The following is a 17,184-nucleotide window of genomic DNA, read 5'->3' on the forward strand; positions in this document are numbered from 1 at the left end:
CTTCATTTTGAATAGTATGCCTTCCTATAATTACTTAGGCTGATATGTTACACCTTTGATCTCATGTCCTGCTTAAAAGTATACTAAAGTCACAATTTTTTTAGGCTACCATGGTATACCTTTGATCTCAGATCTTCCTTGTAAGTCCACTAAAACCACCAGGTTTTCCTTAAAAAAAAAATACTGTCTGGCCTCACTTAGCCCATCCAGTGCTGGTGCATTGCTAAGTTTTTAAACATAATTGTAATATTTAAAGTCATCTCTATTTATTTTCATTTGATTAGATTGGAACAGCTCTCTAGCAATAATCCAGTCTTTTGGATTGGGGGGGGAGGGGATCCCAATTCTAAATTACACTGTGCTGTTAGTCATCTTTGCCCTGCTGCTTCGTATTGGATGAGCAATGCCTTTATGACACCCTCACGTTGGATGAGCCAGCCATTTATGTTTTTCTGAAAGTCTGATGAAAATGTTGAACAGATTCATGCAGCTTCTGTCACTCATTACCAGAATTAATAGAAAGAAAAAAAAACAACAAACCTAGAAATAGAAAGATACAGAGCAGGGAAGAAAAATCAATTGTTAATGTAGGGTGAAGGAGAAGGAAGACTGTCAGAAGTCAGAAATGACAGGCTACTGAACTGGAAGGAGGCTTAAAAATAGAAAGAGCTAATTCCAGTGCTTACTATATGACTTTGGAGAAGTCGTAACCTCTCTGGCTTCAGTTTTATAATTTGATCAATATAAGGGTTACTTTAATAATATAAATAAATACATAATAATATAAAAATTTTAAATAAATTAAATATTATATTGCAGCATATTATTAACATTAAATGTATCACTATATAAAATATTATATATTCTATAAATATCATTTGCAATATTACATTTAAAATTTGCTAATAAAAGGTTTAATATTTAATAAGTAACAAAAAAAATCATTCAGTGACTCCAAAGAAAATTTCTAGTTCTAAAATTCATGATTCTATAGGAATACATGAGATCAAGTAATCCTGGCTCTGTGGATCCAGTTTCTTCATAAAATCCAAATAATACCTGCAACACTTACATCAATGAGTTATTTTAAGTTTTTTTTAGATTATGGATTTAAAGTGCTTTGTTATCAAGAAGTACAGTATAAATGCAAATTATCATGGTTCTGCTATAAATGTCTCAATATAAAAGAGCAGTGATCCTTGGTTTCTAAAGACTATGCCATCAGATTCCAAGCTCTTGAAGTTTCTATAATTGTGGGAAGACTTTGACTGTAGGCCTACCCCAAAACTTTATCTCTCTTGTTCAAAAATCCAGTTTTGATAAATTCAGAGAAACTGAAACCTAGGATGGCTGCAAGATGATAAATTCTGGGGCCATAGCAACTCTCAGAGATCACCTACCACGTCAAAGAATTTGTACTGGTTAGAGGAAGTAACTCACTGATAAAAGAGGATCCCTGAAATTTTGGAGCATTTACTAATTAACCAAAAGGAACTCAAAGTAAAACAGGATAACCACCATCTTGCTCCAGGGAATAAATTATAATTGAGAAATGTGACACAGTGGAAAGCTAACTACCAATTTGATATCTGAAGTCTTGGATTTGAATCCTGAATATACCACTTAATTACAACCTGTATGAACTTGGGTCAATTACTTCACTTTTTGGTCCCTCAGGCTCTTCATCTGTAAAATGAAGGGGCTGGACTAGATATGCTGTGAAGACTCTTCCAGATCTAAACCTATGATCTAGTGGCCCATGACCTATAATTTGAGTTCACAGGGCCTTAGTTGAAATTCTGGGCTCTTCAATTTTTAGCTACAAGTCACTTTATCTGTTGGTTTCAAATTTTTCCAGGATAAACTCTTCCAGAATTTTCCAACTACATTTAAAAAGGGCTATGAAAAGAAATTCTCTGATAAAAATTGCTATTTTAATGGTTGTATATTAGGATTTGACTTTTAGTTAACATGTTACAAAATTGTGTGTTGTTGGATTCTAGATAATTAAATAGGGAATTTTTTGTTAATATTAAAAAAGAAAACATAAAAATTGACTGCACAAAAATCATATTTAAGAAGATAAGTTTCATTTATTTCTTAAAAAATGCAATTTAATTGTCTTCAGAATCACAAATCTGATTATATCACCATTTATCCCCCAACACTCACCAGATTATGACTCTCTTTTGCCCTTAGGATCAAAAAGAAATTGTTTTATCTTTCGATCTCTTTTAACCTGATCCCTTCACATTATTTCCAATGTTCTTAAACAATACTTATTATCTTGCTATCTCACGCTACCATGCCATTCTATCTCCCAGGTCCATGCTTTTGTACTGGCTACAACTCATGCCATGTTACTTCTTAAACCCCCTTCTTAGAACCTCTAGTTTCCTTCATGACTGAACATTTGACCCTTTCTTTATGAAGTTTTTCCTGATATCCACAAACATTAGTGTGTATCATCACCCTAAATGACTTCATATATAGTTTTTTAGTCTACACATACTCATATATGTGTCCAAGATCTTGACCATTAGAATTTTATCTCCTTGAAAAACAAGGACCATTTCTTTTCTGCCACTGTGACCTGTGTCACATTTTGTTAAATAAATGTTTGTTGTTGGGGTTGATAAAAGCTTAGAACTGAAAGGACTATAGTCATTTAATCTAGCTCATATTTTTGTACAAATTAAAAAACTAAGCCTCAGAGAGAGGTTATAGGACTTGATTAAGGTCATACACTATTTAGGAGAAATCTAAAAACTAGCCTAGGTCAACATTTGATTAGAATTTGGATTCTTATTCATAGTAACTCATGAAACTGGTAGCTAAGGTATAGGAGGAAACACAGATAAAGGGGGGGATGCAGGTGTAAGGTGGAAAAGAAAACAAACATTTATTATGTGCCAGAAACTATACTTAAGTGCCTCATAAATATTATTTCATTTGGTTTCCACAAAAATTATCCATTTTACAATTAAGGAAACTGAGGCAACCTGAAATTAATGACTTGTCAGGATCACACAGTTAGTAACAGTCTAAAGCTTAAACTCCAGTTTTTCTGACTCCAGACCCAGGGTTTTTCCTCCTATGCCAAGCCAAATCAAGAATCCTTGTGACTAATTAAAACTTCACATCTTCAAGATGAGGAAATTGAAGCTCTAGATGTAAGTCACTTATACACCCCAAAGTCCCACAGGTGACAAGTGGCTGAGCTGGAATGTAAATCTGGACTCATTCACACTTAATGCCAATATTCTTTTCACAGCATCTGTTAGCACAACCCACAGCAAGGTAAACCGAACCCCAAGGTACCTTTTATCTTTGATCAAATATAAATATATTTAAGGTCATTTTTTTTAAAAACCTGAGACGATAAAGGTTGTATTTTTATTTATATCCCATTATTATTTTTAGAATAATTTCAAATGATGGTTTGATTTAACACAGCTTCTGTTGCCATGCCAAGTATGCCAAGTGTGAACTGACCCCTTAAGGGAGAGCAAAGACAAATAATACGGTGTTGCTCTCTTACAGAGAATGGATCTGACTCCCTAGGCTGGTGGTCATAATAAAAGGATCCAGGCACGCATTAAATAAAATTGCTGGAGTACATTGAGAATTCATACTTACCTCCTAAGACTACAGAATTCAAGAGATTTGTTTTTTCTTTTCAATTTTCATGAAAAGAAAGGAAAAAGAATACCTTCAGAGTAGATCACACATAAACATTCTTGATATCTATCTCTGTTTCTCATCCTTCCTTTTGAGAACCAATGGATAATTTCCTTGGTTATTTCAAACTTCCCATTACTCAGTTTTCTCTTGGGATGATCACTTTCCTCTCCTGCCTATAAGGGGAACTTAACTTACTAATTGAAGATTCTTGCCCAGCGCAGTCAGGTGACGGTCAATTATTCAGGCTGGCCATAGCATACAGTTAGTTTTACGGTCCAGCACTAGGTTTTAACAGCTCTCCTCTTTTCTGTTTCACTGCCATACAATGTACCCCTCTCCACCCTGCCAGCTCTCTGGGAAAGTAGCTGGAGCTGTTCCCAAGAGGTCAGGGTGAGAGGATCAGAAGAAATTCATCACCTAATGGAAAAATAACTCCAAGCACTTGCCAAACTGATGGAGGGCTAGTAGAATGAGTTACCACTTTATTTTCCCCAAGATAGATCGCATCCTAATGAAAGAATGGGAGATGGGTACTCTGCAATTTTCACGACTTTCATCACAACCTATCGACAGTCACCAGGGATAAAGAGTGGGAGTGTAAGAATAGGGTTTCCCCAAGCTAGTGGCAAAGTTTCACAGAAAATGATCATTGAATACAAGTGTTAAGCAGGGAATACAGGATTTGCCCAATAGTTCCAATAACTCCCATATGAACTCAAGAGTCCACCACTAAAGTCATCCATCTGAACCCACCACTGGAGCCCTGGATTCTGATTAATGAACGCTGAATGGTCCCTTGCCAGGATGCACATTTCCCAGCATCTCCAAAGCAAGCTGTCTATACCACAGTCTTCTCTCCTCCTCTCATTGAACATCTGAGGGGCATCAGCTTTTAGACTAGTCCCAGGTCCACTGCACATTCCCCAGACACTCCTAAGCCATGTTGCACAGGGCACATACCCTAGAAACCCAATTTGCTTTCTTTTTTTAAATCCTATCTCGCTTTTATGTGTGGACTTCCATTAGGATGTTAGTTTTTAATCAATGTTTAGCACAGGAGGAGGCTCATAGTAAGCATCTAAAAATGACTTTTTATTCTTTCAATAACTGAAAAACAAAATTTGCAACAAGGCTTTGCATCAGTCATTTAGCTGACACTTAAGTGTCCAGTCTACTCTATGCCAGACTTTGTACTGGGCACAGTACTGGAGGATCCAAAGGTAAAGGGTCTAACTACCTGTCCTCAAGCTCCATGGAATCCAGCAGGAATTCTAAAGTATAGACACAAATAATTATAGGACAAGACAGAAAAAAGTGCTCTAAGCAAAGAGCTCTTGCAACAAAGTTTGAGGAATGACAGCAAGTGTTGTAGATATCATTTGGAATGATAATCATCTGGCTATTCTCTGCCTTCCTTTCAAAATGGAATCTGCCAGTGTAAGAAAGAGGAATACGGACACTCTGGACTGGAATAAGCTTGAAAAGATTCTTTCCTTATAGGAAAGAGGCCAGGAAAAGGAACATTCCCATGAAGCTTTGATTTGGATATGCAGTTACTTTATGAAGACAGAATGATCAATATAAAGGTAGAGAGGGTTATATGTCAAGGAGAGTGTATAGATGCTGGGATCCGTAATCATGAAGTCGGCCAAAACATGCTGGAAGAGCTGTGACTGCACTTTAATGGATTTTTCCTGCTTAAATTCTGATAAGCCTCCATCCGCCATCACTTCTTCATAGTAAATTATATTAAGGTTTAGTGGGTCTAGGTATTTAGGTAGTGTCTTTCTTCATATACTTTGCACATGCTTCTCATTAATCTCTACCGCATCCCTGTGAAATGGGTAGGAGGCTAAGTTATTGGTATCATTTTACAGACATGGTCATATAATTGAAGTATAAGAGGAACTTGGAGGATACCACGAGTGAGGTACCAGGAGAAGAGGAAACCTATTTGAAGGTACAGAATTTCACACCTAGGAGGAGCAGGCAAAAGACAAAGTGCTGTTCCTAGAAGACTTCTGTTCCTAGGAAGAAATGTCTGAGGTTTCAGCACCCAGCTGGCCAAACCTTTCATCTTTTGTGCTCAAAGTTGCTCTCTGGAAAATGAGATTGATCCTGTTTGTTCTCGGTCACATAAACATTGTAAAACTAGACACAGTGCACTGAGACTTGTTGGAAAAAATGCTCCTTTTAAATGCAAAACAATAGGCTACAGTGTCCATTGGAATCCAAGAAAGAGCAAGCCATATGCTTTCCCCAGGAGAGAAGAGAGAGAAAAGCATCCTTCAGCTTCATCCTGAGCAAAGGGGAAACCAACCTGGCTTCCATTCCAACCACTCACAGCTGCATGTTGGCTGAGAAACTAAACTGAATTATGTGAAACAGGGCATAATTAGATTCTCTAGCCTCCCCCACACCTGCTGAAGCATAATGAGCCAGGGAACAAAACACTAGACAAGAACTACCATTTGCAAGTGGCTTGAAGCACAAAACCATACCCACCCTGTAATACTGTACTTCCTCCCCCAAATTCTCATCAATTGAATCACTCCTTTGACTTAATGGGTTAATTAAGGCAGCATGGTGTAGTAGAAACTGTTAAATTTGAACTCAGAAACTAGATTCCTATCTCAGTTTAATGACTTATATCTGAGTGACTCTGGAGAGTAGAGGCACATGGTCTGGGTTTGAATCTTAGCTTATCTGTGTGGGCTTGAATAAGTCACCTAACCTTTTGTGCCTCCATTTTTCTCCCCTGAAAAATTATGGAAAGGTTAAGAGAAATGGGCTAGAATTTCTATAGTCTCTTCTTAAACTCTAAATCTATGACCAAATGATGTAGTATATTGATAAAAGCACGTTGCAATTCTCAAAGCACTATAGAAATGCAAGCTAGTATCCTCCTTCTCTTCCTTAGATCACATTAACCACTTTGAACTCAATTTACTTCATCTCTAAAAGGAAGGGGTTTCTAAAGTACCTTCCAGTTTCTTTTTGGACTTCAGTCTCTTCACTGGCAAAATGAGAGTTTTGAATTCAATGATGTCCAAAGTCCTTTCTTTGATTCTATGCTATTCACTATTAAAAATTTCCCATTAAAAATGTAAAAACATCACATTATGTCACTTATAAGCTTTACCCTATCAACAAAAGTCAAAATGTGGAATAAGTAGGGGAGAAAAAATTGGCCTTAGTCATTAATGAATGGTTTTCATTCTTCCCTTTGACATTAGCTGGGCAAGACACTTACATTCTAAGCACCCATGACTAGATCATTCAAAAAGCATTCAATAACTTCTGTGTACCAGACACTGTGCTAACATTGAGGTTACAAGGAAAAGCAAAAAGCATCATCCCCTGGTCTCAAGGATCTCCCAACTTAATGGGGGAGACAACATACAAAAGCCAGAGGCTATGCTGTTCCCCAAAGCCTACGTCATGTCACTCTTCTCCCCCCAACCCCCCCTCATCTCTTCCTTCTGGTTTATTTGAAGTCAACTTCTGCAAGAAATCTTTCTCAATATCCCATAATGCTAGTTCCTTCCCTCTGAGATGATTTCCAATTTATCCTATCGTTAGCTTACTTGTATATAGTTACCTGCTTGGTGTTTCCTCCATGAGACTTGAAGCCTCAAGAGAGTGCGAAATGTGGTTTTTTTTTTTTTTGGTGGTTGTTGCTTTTTTTTGCCTTTCTCTGTATCGCCAGTGATTGGTTCAGTGCTTGTCACTCAGAGGGTGTTCACTGACTTGATCTGACTAATACAACTTTATATTTATCTCTACTCTAGAAGAAATGGTTTCTCTCATTCTCCCACCTAAGTTGTCCTTTCTCTTGTGAAGACATATTAATTCAGTTATTTTTTCCAATGGATGTAGCCAATTTGTACTAATTATTATCTTCTTTAAATCCTATTTAAATGGGAGAATTACAGATCTATAGCTAGAATGGAACTCAGTGGCCATATGGTCTGACCCCATCATTTTACCATAAGGAAACTGGGATAGGTGGAGGGATATTCAGTGACTTATCCAAGGTGACTATAAAAGTAGTATGTTTCAAAGAAAGAATATGAAGTAAGACCCCCTTGAATTCTAGAGCAGTGCTCCTTCCATTATATACCCAGGGTAGTCTTTCAATTTGCTCGCTCTCACTCTCACACTCTCTCTCTCTCTCTCTCTCTCTCTCTCTCTCTCTCTCTCTCTCTCTCTCTCTCTCTCTCTCTCTCTCTCGCTCTCTCTCTCGCTCTCTCTCTCGCTCTCGCTCTCTCTCCAAACAAAAAAAGAAACATAGAAACATCTCCCTTTTCATTCCTTCTCACTGTTTATGCCAGTATCAAATTCCTTTCACACATAATTTTTGATTAGCTGTGGTAATGTTGAGGGAAGAGAAAGTTGTTAGATAACTTTAATATAGAGATAATGCAAAAAAAAAAAAGGTGGAATGCATTTCATTCATTCCTGAATTGCCTAAGAGCTTTTCATCCCTGCTGCCTCTCACAACCTATCACTATTTTACTGCCACTTAAAGGAAAATCAAAGCATTTATGGAAAAGGAAGACTGTGTAAATTAACCTTCTAATGGTAGAATAAAAGTTGGTTCTCATATGGAATTTACAAAGGAGACTAAACAAACATAAAAATAGAGCCACTAAAAGTAAGAACTAAGACTTGATATTTTGATGGACCCTGGTTTCATCAGAGTAGGGAATAAGAGGTATTCCCTACCAGTCCTCCATGCTTTCTCATCCTCTGAGATTTTCATCAGTGACTTTCCACAAGCCACCTATAAATAATCATTCATAAGATGATGAGGCTTTTCTCTGGTTCTTTTAATTATCAGGAGATAGCTATGTGTCCCTTAGGTGGTCCATTTATTATCTCTCATTTTCACTATGAAAGCCCACCTTTTTTTTCAAGGGGGCTAATCAATATATGACTTGCTTTTCTGAATACTCAATGATAATATAATCTGATATAAATGAAAAGGATCACAAAAAAAAATCACAAATCACTACAAAAAGACAAATGCTTTTTTTATTAATTAAAGAGGAAGAAAATATTTATCTTGGAACACACTGGCAGTGACTAAATGTAAAGGGTCAGGAAATTCACAAGACACGGCTCCTTAAACACACTGAGGATCAGTGAGACAATTTCTTGTCTAGTGTTTTAAATGTCTATACATTATTCATAATTACATTACAGAATTATAATAATACATGAAACATCTGTGATTTCTGCAGCATAGAGAATTGCCTTCAGTTGTGGGAATTCCCTCTGGCAAGGCAGATTTCATTCTAAGCTATGACCTCATAGGTAATTCCTAGATAGTATCTTGAAGCTCAGAGAAATGTGACTTGCCCAGGGTCACACAGTAAGCATCAGAAATGGATTTTGGACTTGACTCTTTCCTCATTCCATCAACTTTAACTAATTTGAATTAATATTCCATAAAAAACTATTTTAGCTATTATTTTTAAATTATTGCTATTTTATGACAGTTTTGATGTTTTAGAAAATTTGTATAACGCATACATTTCTTTTAAATCTTGCTTTTTTAAATGAATAGGTAGGGGCAGCTGGGTGGCTCAGCCAGACCTAGAGACCTAGAGAGGTTGTAGATTCAAATCTGGCCTCAGACACTTCCTAGCTGTGTGATCCTGGGCAAGTCACTTAACCCCCATTGCCTAGCCCTTACAATTCTTCTGCTTTAGGAACAATACATGATATTGACTCTAAGATAGATGGTAAGGGTTTTTTAAAAAAATAAATAAAATAAAAATAAAATAAAATAAAAGGTACTTATTGTTTGCAACCCCTACAGAAGCAAGGAGGTAGTAGAATAACTTAAATATGCTGTTAGTTGTCAATCTAACTAATTTGGAAAATCTTCTTGTTGAAAGGAGGCTGAAACAACTTAAAAGTTCTGATTGAACTCCATTAATATACTTGGACATTAAATTCCAGGAAAAGATAATCTGTCTCGGCTTATTCTGCTAGCTAGGAGAAAAAGATGACTGATTGATTGATTGATTGACTAAGAAGAGGCCTCCCTATCTCAATTAGTATAATGGCAGTTCTCACCAGTTCCTAATACTGATGAGCACAGCCCTTCAACCCATTTGTTTTTCCAATCAGGTTCTAAAAGTCCCTTCTTAATAGCCTGGCCATCCGCCACTCCCTTGATCTCATCATATTGGTGACAGATTTAGTGCAGAAACCTTAACAGCTTTAGTCTCATTCCACAGCTCTGCAGCAGCCAGGTGGCTCAGTAGAAAGAGTGTTGGGACTGGAGCCTAGAAAACTAGAGTTCAAATCCTGCCTCAGACACTTACTTGGGGACTCTGTTTGCCTCAGTTTCCTCAACTGGAAAATGAGCTCAAGAAGGAAATGGCAAATCATTATACTATCTCTGCAAAGAAAATCCCTACTGGGTTCATGAAGAGTCTGAAATGACTGAATAATAAGAGTTCAGAATTCTCCTGGGCACCAAAGATTCATCTTAGCAGCCTCATCTCAACAGCAGCAGGGACTACAAGTGTTCTCCTCCTCAACTTATTCCCATTTTAATCATTAACTACCCCTGCATTAATAGAATGTTTTCTAATAACTCACCATTAGAACCATTTTACTTTTAAAACTATTTCTCATTCTTTAATTTTTTCATATGCAACCTTTTAAGAAAATATTTTATTTGTCCCTCGAGGTTACTTTGTTTAACTAAACCCATTAGAGATAATCATCATCTTTTTTTTTTAGGAGGTCTCTTTGAAAGTATGTTTACAGGGGAAAAGTATGATTGCTGAAATGCTACTTTCCAAAAATATATATGTATATATATTTAACTGAAAGTTCAAGGTCAGATCTGGAAATGGGTTTGATTTTGAATAAAGAGATTATTATTCAATTAACTTAATTGGATAGAATCATTTATCAGCAACCAAAGTTGGAGATCTGCTCCCCTGGTGAAATCAGCAATTCTATAACAGAGAATTAGACATATAGTCATTTCATACTCCTATAATGTGCACTGAGAGTATGACATAAGCACATCTTGTGTGCAAATGTGAATATTTTTCTTTTTAGTTTTTCTTTTTTTGCATTTTTAATGTTCTTTTTCATACTTCTTGTTTTGGTAAAGCTGCCAAGGCATTGGCTGATGTGTTGGTTAGTTTTGCTGAAGTTTTTTTTTTGTTGTTATATAAAGCTTTATTATACATGATGGAACATCAGATAAAAGAAGGATATATTTGGAAAGGAAGGAGAAAGAATAAGAATATTAATTATAATAATAGCTGACATTTATATATAGTGCTTTAAGGTTTGCAAAGCACTTTACACATATTATCTGATTTTCTTGTTGTAACAGCCCTGAATTAGATGTTAATATCCCCATTCTAAAGATGAGGAAGCCAAGGCAATGTGCAGTTAAGTGACTTTCCAAGGGACATACAAGCTAGTGACTAAAACAGTATTAAAATTCAAAAGTTTCTGACTCTAAATCTAGGACTCAATCTACTCTGCCACCTAGCTGCCTAAAAAAAGGTATTAATAGAAATAACATAGAAAATTATTACTTATTTTGAAATCAGCTTGGATGTAACAATATACAAAGACCATAAATATTTAGAGATGTAAATAGTTTTGATAAAGACAATAACCAGTAAATTATTTCTTGAATGCATCCTTATTTATGCACCATTGGGAATAATGATTTGCAGATAAACAGAATAGCATTCAGACATTCTACAAGCAAAAGGAAGCATAACCTCATGAAACAGACTGAGTAACTGAGAAACTTCCCTGGAAGGTAGGGAGGGCAAAGTTCAACTATTAAGGGTGGTATTAAGATGGCTATTTACCATGATCCAAATAAGGAAACAAAGAATAGTGTCGTCCAAGATTTAAAAGAAATGGCATTGCTTAAAAAATGCTTCTATGCTTTCTCACCAAATGGTACTGAGTAGCATCACAAGCGTTCCCAGAGAGGGGATCTAAATATCAGTCTTTCCAAATAGACCTAACAACATTTGCCAAAGCCTACTTACAAAGAGACTTACTTGTGTCCCAATTGCTATGTATGACAGAGGTGTGAAGGGTCTGGAAATAAAGTAGATGGCATATTTCAATAATGCTTATTTTTAGTGTACATGTCTTCTTATGCATTATTTATCCCTCCTAATATAGAAAGGGGCAATTTAAATGTAATGGAAACATTCTGATGTTTTTTAAAAAAATGTGTTTATGCCTTTTTAATATAAGCAAAATATGCTACATTCAGTGACAAGAATTGTCCATCCTTTTTGTCTGACAACCCTTTTAAAAAGCCCATTCTTCTTGAGATTACAAAGAGAAAACCACTTGCCAAGAAAAAAGGTTAATAAAGTAAAACCCAAGAACATATGGGAAAGAATGGCTGTTAACTTCTCCATAAATAACAATATTTACTGTGAGCACACTTTGAAAATGCAATAATAATGAACAGAAGAGACAATGATCCTTCTGCTGAGGACTGTCAAGCTCTCTCTCTCTCTCTCTATTTTTATAGGTTTATTTGAAGTGAGATACCAGGAGGAAAAAAAAAAAGACTTAAGACTCCTTTCATATATCACTAGAATAAGATGATCACAACCGACTGCTGAAGTTTCCAACTTCTTAAAGAAAGACAACAACTAAGTACTGCTATTCTTGTCAACAAAATATTGGAGTCCTTAATTTTTCATAATAGTACGTAATCAGCAATTATGCTATTTCTATGATTCAGCAATTATAAAGGAGGTTTTCTTAAGCTCTGTGTGGAAATACCCACTTGAGCACTTAAGCATGTATTTTGGAAATAGGTATAGAGATGAAAGATAGTATGAGCACTTGCAAAATATCACAGAATTTCAATACTTGGAAAAAAAAAGTCCAAGTCCTGCACTGTCAAAAGAAAAAGAAGGATGATGTGGAAAGACAATGAAATGAATTACAACAACCTACAGATTTTCTGTAGTAATATAGATCTCTATCAACATGTACTTCCCTTGGGAATAGCCTTCGAGAGCTCCAAGTCATCTCCTCAGCACAAAATATAAAAATAAGACTTGGGTGGGAGACACCGTACAATGAATGACTGGGTAAAATGCTCCATCTGCCTACCTGACTTCTCTGAAATCTCTAGAACAAACCTTTGTAGGGGACAGAATTGTCTTTTCATAAGAAAGTAACTGGAGTAACTCGGGTTATTTGTTATCAACTGGAAAGGGAACTAAAGGCAAAAATAGTTTTAAAGAGAGAATGATGACAAAAAGTGTTCACACTGCCACTCCCAGGACAAAACACTCTATTCCAAGTCCTTACCTTGATAAATCTCCAGAATTTCAACAGATGTTAACTTGAGGTCATTCTATGCACAAGTTCAATAGTTGGCTTGAGCCATATAGGTTGTGAAGTGGGGTGGGGGAGAAATACTATTTACAAATATTTATATTGTAACTTCATCATAATTGTATTAGACAAGATGTTTAATAATTACCATTAGAGACTGATTGCAAATATGATACATCAAGAACACTTATAAAAATATTTTATCAAAATCATCTGTATGATATTTAATGCAATCAGTTGACTAGATAGTTGAAGATATATCCTTTAAAAAGTATTCTCATCAGGATGCCTTCACTATTTCTTAATCTTTGTATCTACTGTCGCTCTAATAAAGAAACTTTACTAGGACTATATTCTGGTTTTTTTTCTCTCTTTATTCTTTCTTTATTCTGGAATCACGGTCTGGTTTCATCCATGGAGGATATTCCTGGTGTAGAGTCCCAATCCCAATGTAGATCAGTAACTGTTCTGAAACCCAGAGTTTTAGTCCTATCCAGCCTATCCCAGAAATGGAACTTTTACCACAGTCTTACTTATTGGAGATCTCCAACTACTAAGAATTCCTGCCTTTCAAATTTATCTTCCACCAGCTAAGAGAACAACAGAAAAAAGGAACACGACCATCAAAAAAAGTCACTGGTTTTGTTAGAAAGAGCTTGAAAGGAACATCAGAGGGTTCATCTTTTCTAAATCTCCCCTAAGAAAGACTCTTCTTTGCAAAATGCCTTAAATGCAAATATCCAACCTTTGCTCATAGACCTCACGTGAGAAGAAATGCATGACCTAATAAGGAAGCCCAATACATTGAAGTTAGTCGTATGTCATTTTCACGTTAGTCAAGAAAGGGTCAATTATTAACTTTTTAATCTTAGGACCCCTTTATACTCTTCAAAAATTACCGAGTGCCCTAACCTTGAAGAATTGTTATTTCTGTGGGCTATATCTACTGATATTTATAATATCAGAAATTAAAATATCTGAATATTATGATGAAAACTGTTTTCACCACCCAAACCTCCTGAAAGAGTGTTGGGGACCCCCAATGGATAGCCAGGCCATGACTTGAAAACCTCTGGATTAGACTGATAGAAGCCAGGTTGTTTGTAACAGCTATTTAGAAACTTTTTTATATACAGTAGCTGTTTATACTCAATGCTTTGTAAAAAAAAAAACAAAGTGATACTAAGAACAAGTGAGTTGATTCTCCTTGCTTTTGTTCACTTCTGCAAAACATGAAAACTCATAGACAAATATTCTCACCTCTACTTTTTAATATTCTATATTGAAATAAGAATGTTTGAATAAAGGAATTTTATGAGAAACAACATAAACCAGAATGTAGACTATGCATCTATTTTGGAATGAGTATGTAGATAGGAGGAAGGGGAAACCCCTAGAACTCTGATTGAAATTATTTCCACTGATGATTCTGATTAGACAAAAATTGAAACTTTCCCCACAAATGAGAACAATAAAGACATAATTAGGAGAGAAACAGTAGAATATGAAAAAAAAATTTATATTAAACATTTAATGACAAAACTCTAATATCCAAAATATCACTGAAATCACTGGTCTGGAAAAACAAACCCCAAAACAAAAAAGAACAAAATGGGCAAGAACTATTTCCTAACTGATAAGCAGTCACAGAATATGAACCATTTTCAAAACACTGCACACTATAAACGACCACAAGGAAAACATTCTCCATATAACTAATAATGGTAAGAGAATAGCAAAATAAAGCAAGTTTAAGGTTTCACTTCACACTAAGGTAATTTAGCAAAGATGATAAAAGATGGGATTTTTTTTAATGTTTAGAGTGGCTGTGAGAACATCAGCATACTGATACAATGTTGATGGAGCTATGAAAAGGTAGAGACGATTGGGATATAAAAGTGGAATTACACAAGAAAAGTGATTTAACTGTCCACATTCTCCATCTTGCCTAAAGCATATGATTTTCCCGTGTTTGTGTCAGAGGCAGGTTTTTTGACTTGAGTCTTTTCTGAATTTAAGGCTGGATTTCTGTATACAACCACATACCAATGCCTCATAAGTACAAATGAGGGCTAATAATTATTGGAACCCCACAATTTGTGCCTACCTCTAGATCATAATCATTTTAGCTATATTTTGGCTAGCAAATAGGTACAGAATATATACAAATGTTTACCTCTGTGTCATAATTTTGAAGGCATCTGGGAGGTAGCAATCTGTATTCTCCATCTGGAAAGGGTCTGCATCACAAATCTTATCATCTGTTCGGCCATAGTTAGCACTTTCAATCATGATGACATCACTTCCCGGACAGCGGAGGTCGATGGAGTAACCCTCACAGGACAATTCTCGTCTAACTAATCCAAATGGCAGTGCTGCACGGCTGAAACCTACATAAGAAATGGATGGGATTTAATAACTATCATTTACTTGTGAAAAGAAAAAAAAATGTATATACCATTTTCAGGTGGTTTGCTCTAATGTCACATGGTAGCTTTTTAATAACTAGGAATTATGCATATAGAAAAAATATGGGTATTCTTTGAAAATAAAAATAATAGCTAACATATATATAGCACTTTAAAGTATTCAAAACTTGGTAAATATTTTATCTCATTTAAGTCATAAAACAACCCTTCCAGAGGCAGTTAGTAATACAGGGTATTATCATCTCCATTTTACAAATGAGAAAATGAATTGAGAGAGTTTGTGACATGCCCAGACACACAGCTAGTAGAAAAAAAAAAATTGAATTTTAAATTTTAAATTAAAATAAATTTTAATATTAAAAAATAAAAAATTTTAAAGTTTGAATTTTAAAACTCTCTATTCATTAGGCATTATATCATCTTCATCATCACCATCATCGTTATTATCATTATCAAAGAAATATGATTATGAACATGGCATTTATAGAAAAAGTCAATTTTAAAGATGATAAATATGAGTAATGGTTAACATTATATAGGTCTTGGGCAGCTAGGTGTCTGAGTGGATAGGGAGCCAAGCCTATAGATGGAAGGAATTGGGTTCCAATATGGCCTCAGACATATAACTAGGAAGTGTCTGAGGCCATATTGGAACACTCTGAACTCTTAATATATAAATTGCTTTGGAAACCTTCAAGACATTTTCATATATTTAAAAAATTAAATTTTGTCTTAGAATTGATACCAAGTCAAGTTTTAATATCTTAAAATTTATAGGTTTGGGGAGACTATATCTGTGCATAAATATATAAATATAAAGTAATTATTAATTCATTTCAAGAGGTGGGGAGAATAGAAGTAACAGGAAGGATCAGGAAAGGTCTAGTCTAGGAGATGTGACTTGAGTTGTGGCCTGATGGAAACAGGGACTCTTAAAAGACAAACCATGATGGAAGGAAACAGAATGTACAATTCAGCAATTATCAAGCCATTTTGGATGTAATAAAGAGTGTATCAAGGAGAGTCAAGTGAATTTGGTCTACATGGAAATACTCTGGAGAGAATACAAGATATGGTGACAGAGTCCTGGGCTCACATAAACCTCGGATGGTTAACCTTGCCGTGAAACAAGTCATTGATTGGTTTTAGTATGCTTATCTGTAAAATGAGAGACAATGACTATGTGAACATGTTTAAGATCATTTTAATTTTCATCTCTATGACCTTAAAATACTTTGCAGTGCTTTAAATATTAATATTAAAATTTTATTTTATTTATTTATTTTTAAAAATTTATCCCTAAGGCAATGCAAGGTAAAAGTACTAATTTAAATACATTCCTTCCTCATATTAATATTATCCGAAAACTGTTATACTACCAAATTAAGAGTATATACCTATGTGTGTATATATGTTTAAGAGTATGTGTGTGTCTTTAATATTCATTACATATTCTTTCTTATATATTCCTTACATTCCTGAGATCAGGGATTGTGTTTTGGTTTTGATTTTGGTTTCTGCAAAGTTTAGAAAAGGTTTTTTTTTTTACTTTGATTTCTTAGTCCCTCATACACAAGAGGCACTTAATAAATGTTTGGTTCATTAGATTGAATTGCTCCTATTAAGAAAAAAAAACTAGATCTCATAAAACTGGGAATAAAAAATCACAACCTAAAGTTGAGTGATATGATTTGAAGTA

At 35.2% G+C, this 17,184-nt stretch overlaps 1 protein-coding gene across 19 annotated transcripts in view; it reads right to left on the minus strand.

Moving 5' to 3' along the window:
- The window catches only part of ADGRL2 (adhesion G protein-coupled receptor L2), an 894,229-nt gene that overhangs the window by 91,155 nt on the left and 785,890 nt on the right, over positions 1-17,184 (minus strand). For all 19 annotated transcript variants that reach the window (XM_056815432.1, XM_056815435.1, XM_056815438.1 and 16 more), the window contains one exon: positions 15,233-15,446. In XM_056815432.1, the coding sequence (XP_056671410.1) occupies positions 15,233-15,446 (214 nt within the window). The remainder of the gene's footprint in view (positions 1-15,232; positions 15,447-17,184) is intronic.

The sequence above is a fragment of the Monodelphis domestica genome, chromosome 2, assembly GCF_027887165.1.
Source record: "Monodelphis domestica isolate mMonDom1 chromosome 2, mMonDom1.pri, whole genome shotgun sequence".
Lineage (NCBI taxonomy): Eukaryota > Metazoa > Chordata > Mammalia > Didelphimorphia > Didelphidae > Monodelphis > Monodelphis domestica.